The following is an 18,224-nucleotide window of genomic DNA, read 5'->3' as shown; positions in this document are numbered from 1 at the left end:
CCTGGTTCCATAAATATATGCAGTGGTGATAAAAGATGCTTCTCACATAATGTATTACAGGACAGCTCACTGCATCATTATCTTGGCCTAGAATCAACAAGCTCCTCTCAATAAATATTAATTAAGCAAGGATTAACTAAGCAATTTTGTTTGCTCTGAAATTTGTTAAAGAGTTTTTTTGGGGGGAGATTTGAGGCCTAGATTGCTTTAAAAACAAACCCAAAACCAGAAATCTAAGGGAACACCTTGACTTCAGCCAGTCCTGAGGTCAATCTTGACACTGTCTTCAGGGGTCAAGGCTGGGAGTTAAAGTCTAACCCCATCGTGAGAAGCCTGAACACAAAAGGGCATAGGACACGGATAAACGAAGGGAGAGTCCCAGGGGTATGGTCCACAAACCCGATACGTGGACTGAATCAAAACCCACCCCGTGAAGAGGCTCATCAGGGGAAAACGCTGGAGCTGAACTTTCCCTGCGTTAGCTTCTGTCTTCCCTGAATGGCGTACTACACTTGCCCCCAGGCGCTGCACAAAGACCAGGCATTTTTGCTTAGAAGAAACCAGCAGAGTCACTTACCAGATGCAGGTGGCTGGTCACTGGAGGGACTTCCAGACCCAGGGCCTCCCCTCGTCCAGCCGGGAAGCCTTACATCAGCCCCGTCCATGGGCTGGCCTCCTGTCTCTGCCCCATCAGCCGCTTCGGGTGGAAGGCCCAAGCCGTAGGCACACTGGGGCAAGGGTCCACTTTGGGGGAAACCCATCAGGGGTTCCCGGTCCTCCCTAGCAGGGTTCCCGCAGCCCGCACAGCCATCTGCAGAGCTGGAGCTGGCTGCCCAGTGGGGGCAATTGCCACCCTCCACTTCTTTTTGCAAGTACTTTTCAGAGGACGCAGGAATCCAATCAGTCCTGCACGGGGGCTGGGCGCAGTGGCAGCTTTCAGAATCCATCAAGCTCTCTGTCCCAGTGAAGCACTGGCTCAAGCTGTCATTCTCCCCCACCTCCAGGGGTTCAGGGAAAGGCGGTGTGGAGATGCCTCCAGGCTGAGTGAGTAACAGTATAGAGTCTGGGACCTGGGAGGGCCTGTCCATATATTCATCTTCCATGGGAACCTGCCTGAAGGGGTCCCCCTCAGTCTCGCTGACCAAGGTGAGCATCCCGGTATCTTCTCCCTGGGCACAGGGACCACCCCCTCCACAGGCACCACCATCGTCTGGACAGCACATATCTTCAGAAAACCGCTTGTCTTCCAGAGTCAGCAGTAAAACACTCTCACAGATTTCACGCTGACTAGAGGCTTCCACGTGAGTGCAGCTAAAATTGTTGCCTGAGGACTCCTGCTGATTTAAATTCAGAAGGCAGAGCATTAATACAAGTGTTGTTAGAACATGGTTCTGCTAAGAGCGGCTGAAAATAGTGTTTATAGTAATTATTTCCACCATAACAAGTACAGACAGAATACTCACTGTGACACTTTATTTGGGTTATTTAAGACTTGGGGTCGGGGAGAACCCGCAAATGGTGTACAACCAGAAACTGATGAATCCAGCTGCATTTCAAATGAATAGTGTGTTTACACTGAACCAAGGAGGAGAGCTAATTCTGATAACTTCAGAACACGGGATTCAGTCCCTGTACTCCCAACAGAAATTTAGGCAAAGCCCGAAAACAAATATTGAACTCCAGTTGGTGGCTTTGTTTTTTGCTGTGGGGTGGCTTAATGATTCTGAAACTACTTTCTGTGTATTCCGGAATTGAGTAAACATAGTGAGAGTAACAGGAGGCAGGTTTCATACTGCTGGAGAAGGGAAGATTTAGAGACAGACAGGGGAAGGCTAGAATGAACCCTGCAGTGCTGGGACTGGAACTGGAGAAATCTCGATGAGCTCTGGGTTTAAAATTTATACATCTTTATATCTAAACTTATATACCTTTATATCTATTTAGAAAAGAGAGCTGAAGGATATAATGGGATAATTAATAACATTTTCAGATCAAATGTAGATTAGATAATAGTACTGTACCACTACTACACTTTTTAAAAATTTTTTCATAAATGTACTATGGTTATATAGGAGAATGTCCTTGTGCTTAAGAAATTCACAGGAAAGTATTTAAAGGCGTAGGAGCCCGATGTCTGCCGTTCACTCCAAAATGGTTCAAGAGGAAAAAAATATATACATACACATGTACACACAGAGAGCAAATAATAAAGCAATTGTGAAAAGATAAACAATTGGTGCATTTGCATATAGGGAAGTGGAAATTTTTAGTACTATTCTTACTGCTTTCCTATAGTTTTGAAATTATACCAAAAGTAAAAGCCACCAACACAACTACAGAGAAAAGGAATGTGGCAGCTCTTCCCACCCAGGAATCTGGCCTAAGCGATCGAGATTGGCACTAAAATAATGATATAAATAACATATGGGCACAGAGAGGACAGCAATGGGATGAAACACAAGAAAACAGCATTTAGGATGAGAACTGACTTGTGCTTTGTGTTACTCCGTAGGGATCAATCCTGGGATATGCAGTTCCGACCCCTCAAGGAAGTACCCATTCCCAGTGGGGCTCAGTATTTGAATAGTAATAGTTATATCAGCCAAATCGTTAACAGTACTTAAGACTTCAATTTACCTTATTTCCACTTAGGCGACCGCAAGCCTCGTTGACCCAGTGCCACAAATTAGCTAGAAAAACAAAGTAAGGATAAAGGCTTCATAATATTATCTCCTATTTCTAATTCAGTATTATTGACCACTATGTCAGTTCAATATTGTCTTTAAACACAGCCATCTGCAAATCTTTGAGAGTTCCTGAGAGTGAAAACATTTAAAAGAAAAATCAACCAATTTAAAGGCAATGAAGGCATCTTGCCCCTCCTTTCAAAAACAGAGCTTTCTGATCTATGTAAAGCAAAATATGGTCCCCTACCGTTCCATCGAATACCTCTGGGCACATGGTGAAGGCTGTCAGAGCTGCCCTCAGCAAATCTTCTTTGACTATGAGGGACGTGGCTAGGTATTACAGGGGAGCAAAGGTGACACGGGTCTAGGAGACTGATTTTGTAGTAAACTAGTGCAAACATATGTACAATAAAAGTGCACGCTGGAAGGCTGTGTCATACCCCACTGAGTTCCAGTGGGCCCCAAATCCTTTTCCACTGTACCCCACTGCTTCTCAGAAGAAAGAAGATAATGTTCTGTGACATACACAAAGTACCTCTTCCTTAACTTTTAAAAATAGAAGTGATGAAACTTTAAAGTTAAATCTACGAATTAAAAAATATCTATTAATGTATATAAGACAAAGACAAAATTTTATCCCACCTCCGTTGGATATTTGATGTTGAAGTCACTGTAAAGACTAGAGGCAAGTGTTGGTGGTATGGTGGTGAGCACAGCTGCCTTCCAAGACAAAAGCCAAGAGGTTGTCCCTTCTCTACTGGAGGACGGTCAGGTCATAGTAATAGGTAATGATACCTAATATGTGACCTTGCCTGGTTTACTTAACTTCTCTGAGCCTCAGTTCCCACATCATAAAATGGGGGAAAAATGCTGCCTCCCTCACAGTGCTGTTGTGGAGACTGAGTTAGTACATGTGAAAGGCATACAGCAGTATTGGGACATAATAAATATTTAATATATGTCACTTACTGCTGTGATCATCATTATTATTCATGCCTATTTTCTATCATTTAAAAATTATATAAAAATAAAGGTAGTCCAAATAAAAGGGAAGTTGCAGCCCTTTCCTTGTAGGGATCAGTACTAGACAATTACAGATAGTACAAAAAAGAACATTTGTACACAGAGGTGATTGTTATACAAAAATACTATGATAATCATCTCTCTCCTGGATGACTGCAAAACCCCTCCTTACTGGTTGGTCTGCATCCACATTTACTGCACCCTCAAATTTGTTTCTGTTAATAAAATACCCAAATGCTAAAACTAGAGGGCTGTTTTTGCTTCCCTCTGCTACGTATGAGGTGCATACTCCTTAGCGAGGCCTGCAGGGCTGCACCAGCTGGCCACGCCTCCTTTTCCAGTTTCATCTCACACTGGTCCTGACTTCCTCTTCCAGCTGCACTAACCTTCTTTCAGTCCCTCCAGCTTGCCCTGCTCTCTCCAAATCAAGTAATTCTCTCCACATGGAATGCTTTTGATTCTCTTTGGCTCCCCTTGGGCTAGTGAATTTCAACTTGTTTTTCAGATGTGGCTCCCCCTGCCTCCTCCCTGGCTGACCCTGAGGGTGGGCAGACAACTCCGTCACCTGGAGCTCTGCTCCTCCCTCTCCACACTCAGCCTCACTCTGTGAGCTCAACGTCTGTCGTGCCCAGGAGAAGCTTCCTCCATGAGGGCACTGGCTCTGTGTGTGTGGATTCGTTTTGAGACCCCAGGGCCTGGCTGGTCCCTGGTGGCCAATAAACAGGTGTTGAACAAAGGGATGAAGAGAGAGCCGACAATCCGACAGTCATACTTCCCAATACAGTGACTGGCAGGCCTACTGCCCTTGCTTGGCATTGGGAAGGTAAGGTGGTAAGAGATTATCACAGAGACAAAAACTAAAGAATGAAACATCGGAAGTCTGTTTATCTCACATAAACATGACTACACAAGTGATCTGCGTCATCTGAACGTGCGTTATTGAAATCCCCACTCATGATGCTGGGAAGGTGAAGTTGCATTAAATAACAATATTCAATAATGAACAGACTTCCTAAAAAGTCAATTGCAACTTTTCCTCTTCAAACACTCTCTGCTTAACACTGGCATCTTTAATCACCGTCTTCCCTCTTTAATTAATCTTTTGATTGCCCAGTGTTACATTAGGTAATGTGATGTTGATGGAAACAGTTAAGTATGCAGGGTTGTGTGAAGTCCCTCGGTGTGACTGTGGGAGAACTGATGAAATCACAGCAAAGCAGAGGTGGTCCAGATAAACGAGCTGCCAAAAATGGGAAAGGACGGTGAGGCCGCAGGTGCTTCAAAAGAGAACGAAACACCTTTAGGGAACTTCATGAACCTTGAGTCCTTTCTTTAAAATTACACTTTTTTAGCTTTGTGGTATAAAATTCAAGCATGACGTGGTGCTACAAGAAACTATATATATAAACACATTTTTTTTGTGGAAAAACCATTCCCAATACACAAGGTAACACTTGATCACTCATTCTAAGATTGAGCACCTAAATTTTATTGTATAAGACAACTTACTTTCAGAATTTTAAATCCACACATCAAGGTAACACCCCAGTCAAAAATTTCCATCTACCACTTACCTGAACATTTTGTCTCTGTTTTAAGTAATTAATTTAAATAATTAAGTAATTAATTTAAATAATTTAAAATGTTTGTATTCTAGGATAAATGCAACCCCTGTATATCTGACGCTGCATAATTCATACAACAGTCTTCAGTCTCCTCCACCTTTTTGTTTACATATAAACAGGCACAGTGATGTTTGTTCTGCCAGAGAACAACGAATTAGGTATAAAGTGTGTTTCACTTTAGTTTAAACAGATCACCCTAGAGGCAGTCAGAGAGCAAAACATGCATCTTCAAAGCACACACCTAGAAAGGTACCTATTTTCTTTAAGATTCAATTTCAAAAACCACCACGGACACAATACCTGTTAGCGCTTTCCCTTCTCTCCTGTAGTAAACACCAAAGATGACGGCAGCAACTAACGCCACAGAGATGAAGAGGAGCAGGATAATTAAACTGGGCAAGTAAGTCTGGGGTTCTGTGTCGGAAGAAAATGAGAAAAACAGCATTAAAGATCGTTTATTTTTACTCTCTAAATTTGAAAACAAAACGCTTTCAACCAAACCCCAAAATCAAGGATGTTGGTGTGGAGGAAGAGAAGTTGGAAGTTCCCGACCCTGACTGTACGTGTGTCCCAGAGAGCTCCCCCTGGGAAGGGTGAAACCCACCACGTGGCTGGTCCTGCCTGTCGCGCCCTGAGGGAGGTCAGCCCAGGGCCATCTTTAAATGCTTCTACTTTAGAACAACTCCAGTCAGGTTTACCACGCCATCCAGTTCCCTCTTTGCTTACCTGTAGAACACTTCAACCTCTCCAGGAGGATGGGCTCCTTCTTCATAACAGTCTTTTAAAAATGCTGCTCTGACTGTGGAACTCCTTATCCAGAACTCTGATGTTTTTGTTTTCCTGTTTCCCAAACTGTCAAAACTAAACCCTTGATTTTCTTAGTCCAAGTTCATTCACGCTATTATTCTGTGGCCCAGGTTCTCTTGCCTCATTAGAAAGGTCTTCTTGCCACTTATGCTCCTCCTATGCGGTGATACCTGGACCCACCTCCACACTCACCTGGATAACCAGCATCCACCATTAATGGTCAACTTTCTGCCAATCTTTGAAACTGTCCTTAAGATTAATTTGATCAACAAAATGTTCCATAAATAATGATATCTATATTCTAAATAAGTTGCTAACTCTGGTTGGTGACCAGAATCTGCCAAAGATACCCTACTGTGCCCACCACCACCCTACCATATTTGGGCATTTTAATTTATGTTTGCAGCCCCATTTTCTTTTTCTTTCTTTGTATATATGAGTAAATGACTAGTTATCCATTCCAGAGTAGAAAATTATCAAGTAAACAACACATCTGGAATTAAAACACTGATAAAAATGAAATACTGAGCTGACCATACATAGGATGAGATGAAAAGGGAAAGATGGACCCCTCCCGACACAGCATGCAATTTGGGAGAAATCTAGAAGAGCTGACTAGACTGGGGCACATCTACTTACCAACCTGCTCTATGAAACATACCATTTGGTGGTTTTGCAGATGGCAGAGAAGAACTACAAACCACATCTGATTTCTTGGTCCCATGATGTGCTTCCTTCTCTCCAAGAATGGTGCAGCTGTGAGGGGAAAGGTAAGTAAGTGCTTCAGTTTTATATTCTTATTTTTGGGGTTTTTTTTTAAGCTACAAAATGCGCTACCCCACTAGATTGCTAGCTCCTTCGGGAGAGGAACTTAACTCTTCCTGGACGTTTGAATCCCCAGTGCCTATCCACACATCATTAAGGTGGACAAATAAATAAACAAAAGTAACTGCTACCAGTGCTCTCTAAGACTACTCTGAGAGCATGGTCTGAAAGAGGGTAGACTGGTGTCTTTGGCGAAGGCAATTCCAAGTTCAATTACTGCGGCTAACTGATAAACTTTGGACGAATACTCTTTTGAAGCTGAAAACGCGGAAAACCTTTTGAAAATAAAACTTGGATAAGTCGATCAGAAAATAAATATTTAACGAGAATTAATAGATCGGGGAATGAAAGAATCATGACATTGATTATTAGTATTCAACCACAAGCATGCAACCAAAGGATCCAGGAATTTCACTGTGGACACTCTCATAGAAGTATAAGATAGTATACAGATGAGATGATTCATTGCAAAATTATTTATTATGGCAAAAGACTGGAAATAACTTAAATGACTATCAATAGGGAACTTACTAAATAAATTATGAAATTATGGTACAGCTCTATGATGAAATACTATGTAGCTATAAAAAGCTACAAAGATTTAAGTGAACTAATATGGAATGCTTCATTCAGGATACATTATGGGGAAAAAAAAAAACCCAAGTAGGTAAACATTTAAACAGGACGCTTCCATATGCACATATAACACACACACACACACACCCCTCTGGACAAATAAACCAGTGGTGTTGGGAAGCTGGGAAAAGTAGGAATCATGAGTGATAATAAATGTCATAAATCATTCGCAACTAAAGTTAAAACAAGGGAAAAAGCAGCTGCAACTGTAGTCAAAGCTTCAGTCAAACTGAATCTAACAGGTCTTACGTAGCCTGCCCATATCAGGTTGGCAATTGGTTGGACAGGTTTATCTTCCTTACGCCCAACTGACAGACTTTTTCCATCGTGAACATGGCTCCAGAGGAGGCCTCACCAAACCGAATCAGTCTGTTTTCAACCCAGACAAGACAGCCAGAGATTGAGTTGTTTAAAATCAGCAAACTCCCTCTAGGTTCCTTCGTTGTCACTTACTTGGTCCAGGGTTTGCATTTCTCTGTGGAGGAAAAGGTGTCAGAGAAGTAGCCCATGAGGCAGGGTTCGCACACCGTGTCTTTGTTGAGCTGCACTGTCCAAAAGAGAAACGGACAAAAGAACACACAAGACAAACGAGGACACTTAGAGATCGGCCAGGATGATGGTCCACAGGACCAGCAATCAGGTGCTGCCCCCCTGCCTCTTGCCTCCCCCTTCCCACCCTTGCCACCTGCAGCTGATGGCTCCAGCCCCCATAGGCTTCAGAGACCTGAGATCCTACAGCAGGTGACAGCACTGTGCCCAGAAGGGTAACTGGTATCAAGGTGCAAACGCCAGATGTGAATTAGGTCCAGTTCTCTGATCTGGACCCTTTGCTGGTCAGAGCCACCGTCCTGGTCACTGACGCTTTGGCCATGAAACCTGCTGTCTGATTTGTTTTAACCAAGCACCTGTCTGTTCTTCCCTTTTGGGATTATATCAGCCTTTGTCTACAGAGAATGGCAGCCTGTTTACTGCTTTTAAAGGAAACTGCTTGGTGGGGAGGGTGTAGCTCAGTAGTAGAGTGTGTGCTTAGCATGTGCAAGGTCCTGGGTTCAATCCCCAGTACCTCCAGCAAAAAGTAAACAAATAAATAAACCTAATTACCTCATCCCACCAAAATAAAGGAAACTTCTTGTCTTAACCTTTCTGATTGATAATCTCACCAGTCCAAGTCTTAGAATGTCAACAAAGTTTTCTCAAAAAAAAAAAAAAAAAACTGAAAGGAGGACAAAAAGAACTACCCTACACTACAGGTCACTTTCTCTTAAACCAAGGGTTGGTAATAGAAATTTTATGTAAAGGGCTAAGTAATAAATATCTTAGGCTTTTCAGGCCTTCTGCGGTCTGCAAATTACATGTAGCATGAGAGCAGACACAGTGAATGTGTGAAAAAAAAATGGATGTGGCTGTGTTCCAATAAAACTCTATTTACACAAACACAAGTGTTGGGATGGATTTTGGACCCCTGCCTTAAGCCACAGCACTGAAAGCAGGAATTGGTTCTGGTTAGTAAGCTGTCTTCAGCTCTCTCATATTTCTCATAAACTACATTATCAAAATAGGAAATGTCTCAGATTTCCTACGTCTAGTGCCTTTACTGCAATTGACACATGATGACCTCTGCTGATGCCCATAAAGAAGGACATTGGCTAACACATGAGATTATAATCAGGCAACTGGCTTGTGCCAAAACCACAAATTACTCTTGAAATCAGTAGCACTTCTGTGGTTTATTTTCATGAATAAAAACACTAAAATAAGAACTTATATGTTCTTTGTCCAAAGTCCAGGGGGAAGTACATTCTTGATTTCTGCAACTGACTCAACACGTAGGGTACCCCATCCCTTATTCTAGCGATTTGATTTGCTTTGAAATATTAGCGAAGGTGTAGTTAAAAGCTAGTCACTCACATTAATTCAAACAGCTTTTAAAAAGATAAACACACTCGAGAAGATTAACCCAGAAAACAAAGACTTCCTAAGGGGCTGCAAAGCACCAAGAGCCTGAAAGGCGTTGGTATCTATACACTTGACTTTCACATCTGCTCTTCGTAACACTGACCTGCTGGGGGCATCCTGCACGTTCTTCTTTTTCTTTTCCCCTTTCAAAAGCACTCTACTTTCACTTTATAAGAGAAGGCACACTTCTTACCTACTGCAAATCCTACCATGGTGCCAAACTTCCGAGATACCAAACAGAGCAACAAGTCAAAGTATGGGTGATGGAAAGCTCCTGCGTTCAGAGCACCTCAGTATAGCTTCTGTCTTTCCCTATCTATTAAGGGCAAGGGTGTGACAACAGAAATGGGATGTCTGGGATCAGGCTGAGCTGTTCTGAGTTCAAATATCCTGCAAGGTCAGGTGGGAGTGAAATTTTCATTCATCCACGTCACCCCCTGTACCCTCCACCTTTTGCTGAGGAATGCACCATTCCCGAAGGAGCAAAGTAGAGAGGACACAGATCCGAAAAAAAAAGCAAAAGGGGTGCAGCACACTTTTTTCACACAGGCAACACACTTTCTGAAAGGCCCTGGGTCTTGCCTATGTCTTAGAACCAGAATTAAAAAGGCAGCAGGCTGTCACAGGGATATTTATTTTAGAATTAAAAAAACCAGGTCAGACTTCTTCCCAGAGACAATGCGTCTTGTTTAGTTGATAATTTGACAATAGGGACTGACTGTATCAGTTAGACGCTGTGATGGTTATTTTCCTCAGTACGAAATGAAATGAATAATATTTTAATGCTCCCAATCTTGTGTTTCACTTCTATAATTATAGCAAAACAAAGTATATTCATTTTTTGACCAACTGTGTAATAATAACTGTAGTAACACCTCAGCCCCAAAGAGATGTTTTTAACTTTCAGAACCTTGAGTTACAGGAAATCTTTAAAAATTAAAATTTCAAAAAGGTCCATTTTTTTTTGATGTGTAAGAGTATGAAAAGGTAATTAGTAAAAACCCTCCAAGCCTAAAAATACATTAGGATAAAACTCTGCAGGGATGGTGAAATGGATACAAATCAAAGGGTAGTAAAGAACTATGTAAAATTTCCAATAGTTAAAGAGGATCGGGGTATTTTTAAACGGATGATGATGGGTATCAAATTGCTGTGGTTGAGATTCCACTGAATATTTTTTAAAGCATTAAACTGCTGTTCCAATTCCCTGGAAACTAAGTCCTTAGCAACTCCTTAAATTTGTAATACAATTTTTTAGATGTCAAAAACACGGCAGGAGGTGCTCAGATTTTCAAAATTCTTCTAAGGGGGTGCACACGTTTTTTAAAAAAGTTCGGGGGGCCCTGCAGGATCCAGTTCCCCACCAAAGTGGGGATGAGAAGGTTGCACAGAAGGAGCGTTGAGCAGAGCACGTGGGCCGAGCGCTGACATTCCCTTGGAGGCACCTAACCTGGGGTCAGTTCCCGGGGACCCTCAGGCTCCTCCAGAGCCCACCCCCCCACACCCGCCAGCTCCCTGGGAGCAGTGTAGTGACGCCGGGCAGCTGTCGGGAAGCCCGCCTTGGCCTGGGGGCACTTGCACGGCTAGGGCAGAGCTGGCAGATACACGAACCCAACCCGTACCCGGATCCCGGGCGCCGAAGCCGGGCGCGCACTTGCTGTTGCGGCGGCAGCAGTGGCAGTCCTCGCTCCAGTGGTACCCGGCCGTGCAGGCGCAGCGCCGCGGGGCCGTCCGGTTGCCGGGCTCCACCGCCACCAGGGCCTTGCCTGCGGGAGAGAGAGACAGGGCGGCGAGGCAGCGGGGGGCAGTGTGGATGCACATCTTCCACCTCGTGCCACCAACTCTCAGACACCCCTGGCCCCAAACCGCCCCAGTGCAGCGCCCGCCCAGCTTCGTGGACGAATGAGTCACGCAGGACCCCTGGATGCAGGAACTCTCCAGTCCCCCCTCACCCACACACACCTTGAGCTGGCGCTAAAACATCCCAGTGGGCTTTGCTTTCTCTTTCTCTCTTTTCTTTTCTTTTTTCTTCCCTTTTCTTTCTTTCTCTCTTTCTCTCTCTTTCTTTCTTTCTCTCTTTCTCTCTCTTTCTTTCTCTCTCTTTCTTTTTCTCTCTTCCTTCCTTCCTTCCTTCCTTTCTTTCTTTCTTTCTTTCTTTCTTTCTTTCTTTCTTTCTTTCTTTCTCTTTTCCTTCCTTCCTTCCTTCCTTCCTTCCTTCCTTCCTTCCTTCCTTCCTTCCTTCCTCTCTCTCCCTCTCTCTCTCATAACGAATCCTGTGGGGTTTTTAAAAAGTCAGTTTTCATGTTAGTGGGAAGATTAGGGCCTCGGGAGTTTATGATCTTTGAATATTTTGGCTGATGCAAAATAGTCAACTTCACAGTCTGGATTTTTAGTAAATTCAAATGTGATAAACATTCTCAACAGCAATATTAGATTGGACCTAAGAGAATAGGGTTTTTGGAGATTGGGGATTCATCTTGGGATCCTGCTGGGCAATAGTATAATTCAGAGTCCTGAAAACAGGGGTCCCTGTGTAATCAGATTAGGGGTCAAAGTCAGGAGGTTGGGCCTGGGGACACGCTTGGGAATTAATCTCTCCCCCAATACTTAGAATAACACAGTTGTGTCTTTTCTCACAACACACAGCAAAGCTCTCTCTCCTTATTCCAAATCTCCTGGCTCTTTCTTTCCAGTTTTTGCAGCATAGAGGTAAATGCTCACACACACAGTAGATCTTCAATATTCGCTGGTTCACATGAGCAATTTCGTCTACTGGCTAAAATGTAACAGCAACCCCCAGATCGATACCCTTGGCACTCTTGCGGTCATTCTCAGACACATGCAGGACAGCAAAAATTTTGAGCCATTGGCTGGACCTGCATGTCTCCAGCTGAGGACAAATGGGGTGACACTCTGCCTTCTAGTTTCGGTTCTCACACTGGAAACCAGTGTCCTCTTTGTGGCCTATGTAGTGTCCTGTTTTTGGCATTCTTGTGCTTTTTGTTGGTAATATCACTGTTTAAAATGGCCCCCATGCGTAGCACTGAGATGCTATCAAGTGTCCCTCAGCCCAAGAAGGCTGTGATGTGTCTTATGAAGAAAATGCATGTTTAGATAAACTTTGTTTAGGGATGAGTTACAATGCTGCCTGTTGTGAATTCATTGTCAATGAATCAAAATATTTCTTAAATAAAATGTCTTTAAACAGAAACACAAAACAAGGTTATGTGTTGACTGATTGACAAAAACACTGTGACCAGCAGCTGACAGGAACCTGGCCCTGTATTTCCCCCAGGAGCGGAGGTTCAGTAGCTGCCTGGTCAATGTTTGTGGTGACTTTACAGAACACAATGACTGGGAATAACAAGAAGCAACTGCCTGTCTGCACATGCACACGTGAAACAACACAATTACGTTATTTAAAACAAATCTTTCACCCCTTGAGGACCCCATCTCACCTGGATTGTCCCTCGTATTTTATATTCCTGAATACTTATAGGACTTATGGATTGATGCTTGTGTCCCCTCAAAATTCATATGCTGAAATCCTAAGCCCCAATGTGATGGTACGAGAGGGTGGGGCTCTGGGAGGTGATCCGGTTGTGTGGGATTAGTGCCCTTACAGTAAGAGCCAGCAGAAAGCTTGCTTCCTCTCTCTCTGCTCTCCACCACATGAGGACACAAGAAAGTGGCTGTCCTGAAACCCGGAGGAGGGCGCTCACCAAGCACCCCACCCACCATGCTGGCACCCTGATCTCAGACTTCCTGCCTCCAGATCCATGAGGAATAAGTGTTTGTTGTTTAAGTCACTCAGTCTGTGGTGTTCTGTTAGAGCAGCCCAGCCGAACCACCCAGGGACAGAGTTCTGAGGGGGAACCAACCAACCAACCAGAAACCTGCTCCTCCTTCACCTTCTCAAGTTACAAGCAGCAGGGAGGGGACGCTTCCTACTCCCATTCTTTTCAGAGCAGAGCTTGGTGAACCTGAGAAATCTCCACTCCCTCTGTGTCACTCTCCGGGGCCGGGGTCAGCTCCGAAGCACCGAGGCCAACATGCCTAAACATGGACATAATGTCTGGAAACACAGACGGACGAGGGTCACTTCCTTGTCCAGTATCCCACTCAAATGTAAGCCTGTGTGGTGATGAACAATACTGACATATTTTAAAATATCTTAATGCACCAGGTTTGGGGATTTAATCAATTTTGGCAGTAGACATGGTGAATCTTTCTTTCCAAGAGACAGCGATGAGTCAAACTCATTACTAAGCAGTGGGAAAGAAAAAAGACTTGATCAGATGCTTCTGCTCAGTGGAGTTTCCATGTTACCTTCTCTGGCCAAAATCTGCCAGCTGTCTCTAAAACTTTAGAAAAATTATGATGCTTAAGAAATATTTATTTCCTACTTCTGTTTATTGGGGAAAAACCCTATAAATAAGATCAATCCTGTAGCAATGAGCCTCCCGAGCACTCAGACTGAGGTCGCTGAACAAGATGTTCTGCTGAAAGCAATGCTGATTCCAAGTTCAAGGCAGGAATGTCCAAGATGAGCCTGGAAGCAAGAAAGCTCTTAAAGACACCCGCGATCGTATCAAAAGACATGGGGGCCACCTGGGAGAGGGGAGATAATCTAAGCACCAGTAAAACTTGTAAGTTCAATGGATTAAAACACTTCAAATATGTCTAAATGCATGAGTTCATAATATTCATACAAATCCTTTGGAGAAAACTTGGTGATCAAGTCATTACTTTAAAAAATGGCAAATCAAGTTCCAAGCATTCATTCTGTCTTTCCTGTAAATACTGTACTTCAGAGTAACAAACAGTGGATGAGGGAAGTTTCACTTTATAAAGCATCCCAGCCAATAAATGAAGAAGGGATGATGGAATTTGACCTTTCTGCAGCCCCTAATTCCCATGTTTTGTTTTGTTTTTGGGGGGGGTGGTAATTAGGTTAACTTATTTATTTCAGTAGAGATACTGGGGATTGAACTCGGGACCTTGTGCATGCTAAGCATGTGCTCTAGCATTGAGCCATACCCTCCCCTACTGCAGCCCCTAGTGAAAATGGATCTAGGCCATGATCATCAACAGCAGCTAATGTCACCAAAAGGGAGAGAGGCAGCTACTTTGTGAGCCCTGACATAACCACATTATGCCTACTTACGAAGGAGTTTTGCCAAAAACAAAGCAGAAAAACCCAAACCAGATTCTGATCAGCCTTCTTAATCTAACAACCTCTTTACAGGAAATATAGGAGACAGAACAGCACACTCAGTGTGACCAAGGGACTGCAACCAGCAAAGTTCAGACTGTGGAAACCCCACAGGACTCACAACCCGGCTTCCTCAACAGACAAACTGAATGGAAAAGAGTGGGAAAGGAGCTTCTAGGTTGAAACTTAAGAGACACATTTTGACCCTGTTCTAAACAAATAAGCTATAATTAAAAAAACATTTGAGGCAAAAAATCCTGTAGCAGTCTGCTAAGGTGATCAAACTGTAGAGTCAGTAAGACATGGATGGTTTAGGAAAAGGACTGGAGACTCAGATCTGGTTTGGAGTCCCGCTTCTCACTTGTAACCTTGCAGAAATCATTCACCCCCTCTTCGTCTCCATTTCCTCACCTTTACCATGGGATGATCAGGGCTCCCTCACAGGGATTTTGTGAGGATTAAGTAACACAACACACGTGGAAACATTGTGGAAACCTTTTGTCAACTGTAAGACATGTTCCAGGACTAAACACGAAAATATTCCAGGACAGCAGTCCCACATGAAGAATTTTAACACAATGCTTCTGGGATCTGAAGCATATCCTTCTGGGGGTCTGTGGTCCACATGCCTTCCTATGGGCCTCCAAAGAGACAGCACTGCTGTATCTGAAACTGTCCTTTATCCACACTTCCCACTGATGCATGGCTGACTCACCTGTATCACACACTTTGTGTAGCAAGCATTTATCTTCCTCATTCCAGGTGTCCAGGTATTCATCTGGGCCACAGGGCAGACAGACGCTTCCAGAGGTAGCGGTGCATTTGGAAGACATGTATTTTCCTTAAAGCAGAAAGGGAAAAATTGCACCAATCAAAAATACACTCTCCCCAAAAAACCAAGAAGTCCACAAAAATGAACCAGTCTGTTGAACCCTTTCCTTGATCACGATCCTAGGACATCCCCCACAGCCAGAACGACACATGAGGTGTGGCCACAAGTCAGTGACGGCTTCTCAGGCCTACCTGCTGACTCAAATAACCTCTTCTGGGTGTGCTGTGGCTGTGGTCACAGCGGCCTTTTCATTTTTCTAAGTAAAAGATCACCCTTTCCACCCCAAAACCTCTGCTGACTAAGGAAAAGAACAATGGTTTTCAAACTGGTGCTGGCAGGACTTGAGGGGCTCCCTGGGAGCTAAGCAAGAGGAACTTCATTTCACCCCTCCCCCCCGTCTTCAAATCCTCTCTGCTGTGAATCTGGATAGTGAACTACTTTTGTTTTACGTACACTGTGGGCTCACAGTTAACTTCGTTTGACACACACACACACACACACACACACACACTCTCTCTCTCACAAACACACGGATCTTTGTTCTGCACATCCAAGAAGCATTTGTAGCTGAAATAGCTAAAGCATCTTGTTATAAGGTAAACACCTTTGACTCAAAGCTGCTCTGCCCTCCCCAGAACACTGAGTGAGGACCCTGTGGACCTGAGGCTTTCCTGAGGCCATAGAAATACTTGGCCATGTTCTGGCAGAAAACTCTGGGACGTGGTGACCAGTCCACCTTCCACACCTGAGTAGGTATGGGGGGAAGTTATAACAGAGTTTAGACAATTTTTAGCAGCAACAATTCCAGTATACTTGTCCCCAAAAATTTCTGTGAAAAGAATACTTTCAAATAAGAGTGGCATTTCATATTTTGAAAGTTTGAAACTGCCAGAAGAGGTGTTTAAAAACCATCTTGCCTTCTCAAATAGCGTTCTGGAAAACAGGTATTTAATTCATCTTCCAGCAGCTACTTAATTCAAGTACCAGTTTCTGAAACTGCTTTTGATTTTTAAATGATTTCATCTTTTGAGAGAAAGGTTTTTGTGTTCAGAGTGACACAGATAAAAAGCCTAACCAATTTCTTTTTTCATCTAACAGGACAGAAATCATTCCTCAGATTAGAAAAAAAAAAAAAAAAAAGCCCCACCCACCTTGGAAGGACAATGAAAGGAGGTTTAGAAGTACAAACCCGGTTCACATTTGCTGCAGCATCGTCCAAGATGCTCGTAATGCCTCTCACTGGCACATGGGGGAGTGATCTGGAAAGTCGCCTAAAGAGAAAATGCACGTCAGGTAGAGATTAGGCACAGGTTCTTTCTGGAGAAAACAGAAAGAGAATTACTGACTCACATTTCTGAAAAGAGTAAGAAACCACTATAAACAGTCCTGAAACTGCTCTGCATAATATCACCCCCACCCCCACCCCCGGCCAAAATGTCACTTTCCTACTGTAGCCTGTTTCTCCCAACAACGGGCAAAATCAGCTGACACTGGAATCAAACGCTTTTAAGTGACACTGGAATCAAACGCTTTTAAGTATTTTAAAATATGTCGGTTATGCTCATGGTAATAGGATGGGTAAAGGGAAATTTACAAACGGTACACAGAAGGCTGAAAATTGCTTGACATAAGCCACATACAGAATCTGTCCCACTGCTGTGTCATCTCATGGTGGATAATGTGTTCAGTCAATGTTGGTCATAAAACTGCTGAAAGACAGAGTGGGGCCCCTTAATACGTATATTATACCAGGTCAAATGTGGTCTTACAAGCTATCTCTGATTTTGAAAGGATGTTTAATACTGCTTACCTTTTAAATTTTTAAACAGGTGGGGAGGGATAAATTGGGAGTTCAGGGTTTGCAGATACTAACTACTATATATAAAATAAAAACAAGGTCCTAGTGTATAGCACAGGGAATTATATTCAACACCTTTTAATGGCCTATAATGAAAAAGAATATGAAAAGGAATATATACATATAAATGAATCACTATGCTGTATACCAGAAATTAACACAACATTGTAAATTGACTATACTTCAATATAAAAAATAATTAATGAAAAAAAATTTTAAACATGCAGAGAATTTTAAAAATGGGACAGCAAAAAATGGGGTCATAGGAAGCGTGTGGGCTTGGAGCTAGGAATCCTGACCACCTGCCGGCTGAGGGATCCCAAGCAGGCAGGCTGCTTCAGCTTTTTGAAACTCTGTCTCCTTTCTATATGATTCTAATACCAACATTAATGTCCAAATCTGCTCATCTAAGCAAAACAAAACAAAAAGCCAGGTCCCCTACAATCAATCAGAGATTCTTATCAGTTTGCTGCAGGAGAGCTCTTTTCCGTATCAGCTTTCTCAGTGTCAGAAAAACAACACAAACTCCTGTTGACAGGTGGTCATGTTAGAAACTGAATGGTGAAACGGAAGAGTTGGGCTGAGCTGAACAGACTTCACATCATGCACACCAAGGGTCAAGTTCCTGCTGGGTCCCGGGAATGCAAAGTTACAACCTTGTCCCCAAGGGGCTTCCACACACCGAGGTGTGGGCTACCATTCAGGCAGGCAGGGGGACCCTGACCTCAGCTGATGGCCAGGGGAGGTGTCCTAAGGGATG

The 18,224-nt window shown here is 43.4% G+C and overlaps 1 protein-coding gene across 3 annotated transcripts in view; it reads right to left on the bottom strand.

The window, feature by feature from the left end:
- Positions 1–18,224, bottom strand: part of TNFRSF11A (TNF receptor superfamily member 11a) — a 50,651-nt gene that overhangs the window by 10,747 nt on the left and 21,680 nt on the right. For 2 of the 3 annotated variants that reach the window (XM_031441800.2, XM_031441798.2), the window contains exons 2-9: positions 16,796–16,877; positions 15,490–15,615; positions 11,182–11,325; positions 8,057–8,150; positions 6,804–6,898; positions 5,636–5,749; positions 2,638–2,690; positions 578–1,337 (exon numbers count right to left, since the gene is read on the bottom strand). In XM_031441800.2, the coding sequence (XP_031297660.1) occupies positions 578–1,337; positions 2,638–2,690; positions 5,636–5,749; positions 6,804–6,898; positions 8,057–8,150; positions 11,182–11,325; positions 15,490–15,615; positions 16,796–16,877 (1,468 nt within the window). The remainder of the gene's footprint in view (positions 1–577; positions 1,338–2,637; positions 2,691–5,635; positions 5,750–6,803; positions 6,899–8,056; positions 8,151–11,181; positions 11,326–15,489; positions 15,616–16,795; positions 16,878–18,224) is intronic. The other variant, XM_031441799.2, reaches the window with a different exon arrangement.

This window comes from Camelus dromedarius, chromosome 28 (genome assembly GCF_036321535.1).
Source record: "Camelus dromedarius isolate mCamDro1 chromosome 28, mCamDro1.pat, whole genome shotgun sequence".
Classification (NCBI taxonomy): Eukaryota; Metazoa; Chordata; class Mammalia; order Artiodactyla; family Camelidae; genus Camelus; species Camelus dromedarius.
This window is presented reverse-complemented; position numbering and strand designations above follow the sequence as displayed.